Source organism: Montipora capricornis, chromosome 12 (assembly GCF_036669925.1).
Source record: "Montipora capricornis isolate CH-2021 chromosome 12, ASM3666992v2, whole genome shotgun sequence".
Lineage (NCBI taxonomy): Eukaryota > Metazoa > Cnidaria > Anthozoa > Scleractinia > Acroporidae > Montipora > Montipora capricornis.
Genome location: NC_090894.1, coordinates 1,935,463 through 1,945,462, shown reverse-complemented (window position 1 = coordinate 1,945,462; position 10,000 = coordinate 1,935,463). Strand labels below are relative to the sequence as shown.

The 10,000-nt window shown below is 39.7% G+C and overlaps 1 protein-coding gene across 1 annotated transcript in view; it reads left to right on the top strand.

Annotated features, from left to right (window-relative positions):
* LOC138026829 (monocarboxylate transporter 8-like) overlaps positions 1–3,934 on the top strand; it is a 9,767-nt gene extending 5,833 nt beyond the window's left edge. Inside the window, exons 2-4 of the mRNA XM_068874285.1 lie at positions 502–1,097; positions 1,776–2,145; positions 3,276–3,934. Of these exons, the coding sequence (XP_068730386.1) occupies positions 502–1,097; positions 1,776–2,145; positions 3,276–3,457 (1,148 nt within the window). The 3' untranslated portion in view covers positions 3,458–3,934. The remainder of the gene's footprint in view (positions 1–501; positions 1,098–1,775; positions 2,146–3,275) is intronic.
* Positions 3,935–10,000: the final 6,066 nt, after the last annotated feature.

Genomic DNA, 10,000 nt, shown 5'->3' with positions numbered 1-10,000 from the left:
GATTAAGCAAGCCCACTGATGTAAAAGCCAATCAAAACAGAGCTACCTAAGCGTAAAGGGATGTATAAGGGTTGACTCAAGGAATTATTAGAGATAGAGGTTCCCCTTGATGAGCTCCTGGCTAAACTCAAAATGTTCCAAACCAGAGTAGCATTTAACTATGTTTGATTCCCAACCTAGTTGAAGTGTGAATCGCAATGGCTATCATTAACTGACAGGGAACGGGGAATAGGGAAACGAGGAACGGGAACCTTTACAACTGGGAATCTTAAAAAAAAATCCGCTTTTAAAGATTCCCCGATGTTTAATCCTATCATCCTATCAACTTGTAAAAGTGATCCTCCCCAAAATGTCCAAGAAAGTTCTCTATGTTCTAATCCGGGATCCGATTTCTACTTTTCACAATCCACTTTTCATATTGTTGGCCTCTTGCACATTACTGAGAGGCGTAAGCAAGCATTGCAAATACCCACAGATTCACCACTTATATTTCATTGACAGCTTTCGTTGGCTCGGCAACCTTGGGCATGGTGTGGTTTGCAAGTCCGCTGGCTGGCTATCTCTGTGATCGCTTCAGTTGCCGAATCACGACATTTTTGGGTGGACTACTTTGCGCATCAGGCTTGGTAACCACTTCCTTTGTTCAGAGCCTCACTCACATGTACTTCACATATAGCTTAATCCTCGGCTTAGGAGCTTGTTTCATCTACAACGCGTGTTATCTCGTAATTGCACAATATTTTGAAAAAAAACTGTCCACAGCTACAGGCATTGTAGCATTGGGGGCAAGCTTGGGCGTTCTATACACAGGACCGTTGCTTCAAATACTTTTGGACGCTTTTGGATGGAGAGAAAGTTTGAGAATAATGACAGCATTTTACGGGGTAATTTGCATCCTCAGTTTGGCTTTCAACCCAAACGTAGACAACAATACCCCAAATGAAACAAACCTCGAAAATGATAGCCAAGGAACAAAAGACGAAGAAAAGAAGGGCATGTCTCTGTATTGCAGCGTTTGGACATTTCCCACCTTTACAACTGCAGTGATTTCTTTTGTGTCTGCAAGTTTTGGAATGTACATCATTTACATCAATTTAGTAAGTATACATACTCAATTTTTTTTTTAATTTAGTGAATGCCACAATGATTGATGCAGTATCCTGTTGCCGGTCCTACGAAACTCGCCAGTTCCCCTCTTTGAACTACCGCGATAGAACGAGTTTAAAATGTCATTAATTTTACTCGAAAGACATGCAGATTAGAGAGACTGCTTGAATACCAAATGATAGGCAGCTTATGAAAGTTGTTATAGCAACGTTAACGCCTTGCTACTTTGAGAGTAAGAAGAAATCCACGCACTTATATCTAGATAATTAAAGCAATTGCATCTGAAAAATTTAGATGGCTTCAGCAAGATTCGAAGCTCAGTATGACCTCTGTCATGCCGGTGCAGTGCTCTATCGACTGAGCTATGAATCCACTCAGTTGGAACTTAACAGGTCAATTTGTAGGGCTCATTTGTTTCCGTGAAAGGACTGGTGAATGAAATAAACGCTTTCAGTATTTGAAGTGCGGGATAAAGATTAAAGGAAGACTGAGGTGATCCCCGCACTTATCTGGACAAGTTCAGCAATTGTCCCTTATAGACACCTGAAAAATTCATGTGGCTGCAACGGCATTCGAACCCATGACCTTTGCGATGTCGGTGCGACGCTCTACCAACTGACCTGATTTTGTTGAAACAATGTGTTATGGTTTTGCCTTTGCTTCTGTAGGTTGAATTTTCCGAAGAAATTGATATCACAGCCCAGGAAGCTTCTCGTTTATTCATCTTCATCGGACTTGCTTCGTCCATCGCACGTGTAATAACGGGAAGGTCGTGCAACGAAAAAAGTGTGAATCCTGTTCACATTTACCAAGTATCTATGTTAATAGCCTGCGTAGCTACATTTTTGCTGCCATTTTCTACGAAGTATTGGCATCTAATCGTCTTCAGTACTGCATATGGCTTAAGCGATGGAATATTTATAACAACGCAATGTTACATATTACTAAGCTGTGTGGACATTAAGAGAAGAACAGCGTCTTTTGCCATCAACAATGTGCTTTATTCCTTCTCTGCAGCGGCTGGTGGGCCTATTGCTGGTAGGTTGCTTACTACTGATTTCATTTCCATTGGTTATCCAAGGAATTGGTTAACATCGATAACCTGTTCAGTTTTCTATCGTTCTGATTAGTTCACTAAATCAATTGCGTTATGTGTTGCAAAGCTGAAAAAAAATGTGGTGGACAGCTAAATTTCCACGGAAGTGTCACATAAAAAAACACCATTGTGTTCGCGCTTGTTGCATGGCTGTGAGATTAGTCAAACCAAGCTGCCTGGGCGGTGCACGCTTTTTGGGTATCAAACGTTGTATATCGAACGCAATGTCTTGAGCGTCGGAGAAAAACCGGAAGTCAACATTCTGCAAGCCAGGGCAGTAGTTTCTCCCAGTTTTTTAAACTGATAGTCGCTAATTATAATCGCCATGCAATAGAAATGTGGTAGAATCAAAAAGAGTTAAAGTGGAAAACAGCTCACTTCCGGTTGTCGATCGTCGCGTGCTTTCGGACTCGATTTCGCCGACTTGATTTGCTTTTCATTGTTAATTTCAGTTTACAGTGTCCCCAATTAGCGCTCCAGAGTTAGAATGACTAGACACTTAAATAAAGTTCCTTTTTTTTTAAATTTCTTTTCCCCATTTCACATTTTGACCTTCATAACTATTCACCGCAATGGGCCTTTTGCAACAAACTGGTCACATGACTGATAATTGGTGAACTTAAAGCTTACGCGCCACAAACAGAGCTCAGACTCCCATTTTTTTTCATGGTTCAAATAAGCGATGATAAATATGCAAGGGTGGAAATTTTCAGACTTTCATATTTTGCAGGAAGAATTTTAAAGCGGTTTGAAAGCTTAGAAAAATACATGGATTTGCATGCACGTCATTGAGGCGTGACTGGATGTCGTGACAAAGCGTCCTTTTCCCATACAATTCCTTATAAATTATTTCAACTGTAACAACACCAGTTTAAACGATCGGCATGGTAGGATATTTTGAGCTGCTCATTTTATTTCTGAAAAAGTCATTTCATGAGACCAGCAGAATCATCGTGTTTGTGAAAAAAAGGTCACATGATGAATTGTTGCAAAAGGCCTATTAACAATATTTCTTAGTAGCTTTGTCAAATATAGATTATTTTAACGGGTGTTTCTGTTTCCCACTTCACAGGCCTGATGGCAGACAAGACAGGAAACTACGCCTATTCATTTTACATGACAGGAGCAACTTTATTTGTGGCATTTTTAATTCCATTCGTGTTGGTAGTTTTGAATTGTAAGAAATTTAGGATTTATCCCAGGAATGCAGTTGAGAAATTCCGAACAGATCTAAAACAAGATCAGCCTGAGTAGTTAACGAGCAAGGACAAGATAAAGAACTACTACTACCACCACCACCACCACCACTACCGCTACCACTACCACTACCACTACCTCTACCACTACCACTACCACTACCACTACCACTACCACTACCACTACCACTACCACTACCACTACCACTACCACTACCATCACTACTACTACTACTACTACTACTACTACTACTACTACTACTACTACTACTACTACTACCACCACTACTGCTACCACTACTGGTACGACTACTACTACCACTACTGTTACAGCTACTGCTACCACAACTACTACCACTACTGTTACAGCTACTGCTACCACTATTAAAACCACTACTGCTACCACTACCACTGTGATCAGACCACAGCTCTTTTACCCTTGTTCATCAATTATACATTCAACGTACGAAACAAAATGCCTAATCCAGGATAATACAACAATGATGCTGAAAATAAACGAGTATAAGATTGAAAAGGTGAGGCGTGAACTTACATCGCCAATCAGGTTTTAGAGTTGAACATAGGCTATCCCCTTTTTCTTTCTCCGTTTAGCGTCGTCCGACCGACCCAAACTTTTGGCATTTTCCAAAAAAAAAAAAAAAAGTAACGACGTTTTTAAGCCATTTTATGTCGAATAGGATCGGAGTTTCGGTGGTTGAACCTTTTTCCCACGCTGTCTTAATTTTGCAACAACATTCACCAACTTTTCCGCCATATTGATTTTGGGTTCACGTCTTGTTGTTTTTCTGGCGCCACAGCTATGATGCTGGGGTACCAGGCCTCCGATTGCGAGAATGCTTGTGGTATTTTTTTTCGGCTTTTTTTTTTTCAATCCGACCGACCGTCCCAATATCAGGAAACTCATGCGACGGTAAACGAAAAAAAAAAGGGGGAATGGCCATATTTACCATTAAAAGTAGGAGTTTCAGTGTGAAAGTGAGTGCTGGCGTGGAAACTGGGAGCAGTGACTGGCAGCTGCAAATTTTTGAAGCAAGAGGGTACTGGAAATGTGTTTGAAAATATTAAAAGAGCGAAGGAAGGTGTGCATACCTTTAGCCTGTGTGGCAGGCGTTACTATTTTATAAGCAAAGAGATCATTTCAAAACAATGGCATGTCAGTTCATTCTTTGAATTTAAACTTCTGTTCTTGTTAAATTTCTGGTCCCTTTTCAGCAAACGAGTTGAGAAATGCTGAGCGTAGTTGAGCAAACGTCAATTTAAATTTAAATTTATTGTCGTGCTTGACACGCCTCGTTTTTACAACTAATTTGCATAAAATAGTAATTCCATCCGTCGTGCTTGGCTCTGAGGAAAGAAAGATCCAAGAAAGACGACAGCTTGTGGTCTAGGTCGAGAACTGATTTTCTCTTCGCGCAACGGTTTAAGACGTTAAAGAACAATTTGACTCGGAGGTCAAATGTAAGAGGTTCAACAACTGTACATGTACGAGTTGAATGATGATTAATGACGACCCATTGGAAAAGTACTCGACTCGAAGGCTGTGAGGCTGTAAGATTCTCTTCCACGTGCACGTGACGTCATAACGAGTATCAATATCCCGGATTATAGACATAATAACACCACAATCGACTGCGCATGCTTCCGATCTTACATCCCACACATTTTGATTTTTTTCGCTAATATCAAGAATAGGCTGCTGCCTCGCTAAGGCTCGCCATCAAAAAGCTTATTGGGCTCCGATGTTCCGAGTTGATCTCTTTAATCTCAGTGTGTAATTGCTTTTTGGTCCATTTGTGCACTCGCGGGAAACTGGATCATTTTTCCTTTTTTCTTAACGATAGCTCGTAGTTAATGGAGCCTTAATAGCTCCAGGGTTTGTGGGAGTCCTATCAAAGCTATATGTAACCAATTTTTTAAGGCTAAAAGCTACAAGCTCCACCCACTGTTTCCACCAATTAACGAAGCTCCTTCCTGCACACGAAACCAAAGATTTTTCACGCTACCCGTTTGCAAGACAAATCCATTGAAGAACACTTTACTATGGATCATATCTGTAATTACCAATAATTTTAAATGCTAGCGGGTTTTTAGAAAGTCATTGTGTTTATATCATATGTAAGTGATTTTATCGGAATAATTTACTCCGAATTAGTAGCGGTCTTAAACTGCCTATGACCTCAACACACTTTTCCACTTTGTTTACTCTCCGAAATCATCCCAAAAACATCGTTGTTATTTTTAGAACCTTTTGAATGAAACTTCACTTTATTGGCTTTGAAAGACGGGGAAGTTGTCACACTTTGACCAATAACCGAACAATGAAGGGGAATGGGTTCGTTACCGGGTTGACGTCACAAACAGCTTTGAAAGCATACAAAAATTTGGTTTTATCAACGGAGTTGATAATGTAAATTGGCTACCGTACAGAGGTTTTAAAAGCTGACGTTTCGAGCGTTAGACCTTCGTCAGAGCGAATCGAGGAATTGTGGGTTATGTGTAGTTTTTATAGTAGAGTAGGAGCTACGCTATTGGTGGTAACCAAGTATCATTCTTAGTAACTTTAAATTACTCCAAAATGATCCCGAGACTGGTAGAATATTTTCGCAACCTCCACTTATTTTATTCAAACGCGACAAAAACATAAGCAACTTTTTAATTCGAAGCGCGCTCAAAACTAACGAGCAACCTGGCACTTTCAAATGTGTGCGCTCACGATGCAAATTTTCAACGGTCCTTTCATTATTAACACAAGCAAGATATCGGGATCTAAGCGATCTGTTAAGATCACCAATCGTTTCACATGTACCTCCGCAAATGTCATTTATTGCATAATCTGTACGTTATGCAATAAATTATACATTGGCGAGACAGGTAGACGACTAGGCGACCGATTCCGCGAAAACCTTCGCGATGTTGAGAAGAATGACAAGGATGCATCTAAGCCAGTCGCTCGTCAGTTTGATCTCCCTAACCACTCCAAAAAACATATGGCTATCTGCGGCCTTTCCCTACATCAAGGTACGACGGAAATCTGCAAGAATCTGGAACAAAAATTCATCTTCCAAATCGGCACCATTAACCCTCACGGTATTAACGAACGCTTTTCATAATGTATTCCTATTTTTCACGTTGCCATGTTACCATCAATAGCGAAGCTCCTAATTTAATATAAAAACTACGCATAACCCACAATTCCTCGATTCACCCTGACGAAGGGCTAAATGTCGAAAAGTCAGCTTTTAGAATCTCTGTACGGTGGCCAATTTAAATTACCAACTCTGTTGATAAAACTAAATTTTTGTATACTTCTTCCCCACCGACGCAGCACCACAGTTTCTTTAGAAACTACCCCCTTTATTAGCTTTGAAAGCAGCAATGCAACTTCATTTGTCACGTCAACCCGGTATTCAACCCATTCCTTTTCATTGCTCGGTTACTGTTCAAAGTGTCACCACTTTTCCCGTTTTTCAAAGGCAATAAAAAAGTGAAATTTCAGTTAAAAGGTTCTAAAAGCAATACAATGTATTTAGGATGGTTTCGGACAAAAATTAAGTGGAAATGTGATTTGAGGTGATAGGCACTTTAACGAAATTGCATTGTAAAGTACTACGTAATTGTCGAGTTCGAAATTCATGAAAATGGCTGGATCGAAGAACTGAACGCGTATCTGTACAGTGTTATCATCAATATACCAAAGAAAGTGTGAAATTCTCAAAGAAAACATCACACACAGACACGTGTGAAAATTTTTGCTGATACCCTTCAAGTCGAGGTTAACCCGGTACCAATGCGTCTTTTGTGTTTGTGGTCAGCGGTTATAGTGAAATTCGAAATTGGACTATTCACGAACTATTCACCCAGTTCTTGGCTGCCATGATGTGACTAAATAAAGTATCTATATATCTATCCCATTCAAGCCTTGGTTTTTTTTTTCCTTTTTTCCCCCATTGACTCCTAAACTGCCTCTTGTTGACGAGTTAAATCATCTAGCGTCAGGCAGTAAACTCTACGAATGAAATGGTATATGAAGTGAATCATATATTGAACTGCGGGTATGAAATTAAGTGAAGCTATGATCCTCGTAGTTATGAACGCAATTTTAGCAACTACGTAGAGAAGCGTGAAAATTTCAGGACTTCAACGTGGCTTAATCCCCGTGACCAGCTCCCAACATCAGTGGCTTCATAGCTCAGTTGGTTAGAGTGACACACCGGCATCGCGAGGTCACGGGTTCGAACCCCGTTGAGGTCCTGAATTTTTCAGGCTTCCTCACTCAATTACTCAAATTGCGTTCATAACTCTGCGAGGACCATAGCTTCACTTAAGAGAAAACTTTCATTAACTCATACTCCTAGGAGCCAATGGCTTCAAGATCCCACTTTCGATATATTAAAATTCAGTCCTAAACAAAAGGCATCATCTCGAGACTCTGGGGAATAAATATATTTGTATGAGTTTGTTCCTTAGAGCCTCGAGATGCCTTTTGTTTAGAACTGAACTTTAACATGTGGAAAGTGGGCTATTGTTCCATTTACTTCAATCGAATTTTGTGTAGAAAATCGTTTCATATTGGCAGTCGCGTTACATGACTTTGGGATATTGCCAATCAAAAAGTCTTCGTTGCACAAGGCCACCTGCTTTTTTCAACAAGGAGACTGGGTTAAAGAATATTTTTCACTGACAGGCATTCTCTTGAGGATAAGGGAGAAAGGATGAAGAGAGAGATTCGAGGTTAATCTTTGCTCTCTGCAGCGATGAAAGGTGATTTGAAGTAGGTTTCAGGAACAATTGTACTTCAAAAGATCATGACTTTAAAAGAACAATGTTCTATTGTATCGATCCTGTTTTACAGATTCGAAAAAGAATCTCGTCATGGGTACGTCAATTACATAAAAAAAAAACAATATCGAGATATATAATTCTTTGTTGGTATCATTTTTTTGTATCAAATCGACATCTTTTGCTTGGACTTTGCTCTCTGCAGCGATGAAAGCTTATTTGAAGTAGGTTTCAGAAACACTTGTACTTCAAAACATCATGACTTTAAAAGAACAACGTATTATTGTATCGATCCTGTTTCACAGATTCAAAAAAGAATCTCGTCATGGGTACGTCAATTAAATCGAAGAAAAAAAATAATATAGAGATATATAATTCTTTGTTGTATAAATTTTTTATCAAATCGGCGTCTCTTGCTTGAACTTGTCCAACACAACATCAAGTTTTTCTTCTAAGCTTCTCTTTACTTCGGAGAGCTCAGATTTTAGATCAGCAAGTTCGTGAAATTATGAATCTACGTAATCGTCTTCAACGTCAGATGCGAGGCCCTGGCGACGTACCCCGTTTTTTAAAACCATCACCTGTTGACGAATATCTTTCAAATCAGATTTCACACTGGCATGATCAGATTTTAACTTCAGTTGGTAAATTATGATTCAAGTTCACATTTCACGTGTTGCATTTGGAAGTCTTCGTGGGCATTATCAAGATCAGATTTGATTTCGTCTCGACCAATATCCTCCTTTGTAGTTACCAAGTGTTTACAAACATCAGCAAGGTCAGATTTGACGTCGGAAAGATCTGACTTTAATTCTTGCAGTTGTAACTGTTGATAATCAATATCCTTATTCGACGTCATCTGAGAAATAAATAGTAAATTTTCAAGTTTTTGACTAAGGCCAGCCCTAATACACCCCCAACCCAAACCCTCCCTCACAAAATACTGCAATAATATTATCGATGAGGCAAAATCTAACTTATGAATCGTTATCAGCGTTTGGATTAGCCTGGGGCTAGATGGTGTTGCTACCGTGAAACATATATACGTAGACGCCATATTGGAAGCACACAACGATAGGTCTAGGCCGGGTGGAAGATAAATACTCGTCCCAGTGAACCACCGTGGCGTGAACCTAGAATCCTTCCTAGATCCACCATGGGATGAACCTAAACGACTGGGCACCGATACTTCTCTTCGTTTCAACTGAAGGAGTGAATGGATTTATGATTCATTAAAGCTACCATACCAATTCATACCTCAGTTGCCTTGTCTTGATGCTGAGTGGAGATGTCCAGTTGAACCTTGGGCCTTTAACGCCGAAATTAGACTTGCCCGGTTTTATGAAAACTATCCTCTTTACCAATCCACTTCAAACTGCGAAACTATTTGGGCTTCTCTCGAACTCCAATCTCCCAATACATTTTACCAAATTCAAATTCTGAGGCAATTGATCATTTTTGTTACTCTGTCAATAAGGTACTCCATCATTTTGCTCCTAATTCTCTACAAGTGCTAATTGGTGGTGAATTCAATTTACCAGGAATTGATTAGATGGACTATTTAGTTTTCGCACACAAGGATGTACGTCTGTCTACAACTCGTATTGATTGTATTCAAGAAAACTGCTTCAATCAGGTCATCATGCAAGCACGCCACATGTGGTCAAAATATACTCTATCTAATGTTTCACTTCAAATCTTAACTTGCTTTCCAATGAAGTTCATGTTCTAAGCCCTAGTCATGATCATGATGCATTCTTCTTTGAACTAAACCTTAAGCCAAGGCTATTCAAGGGAAGAG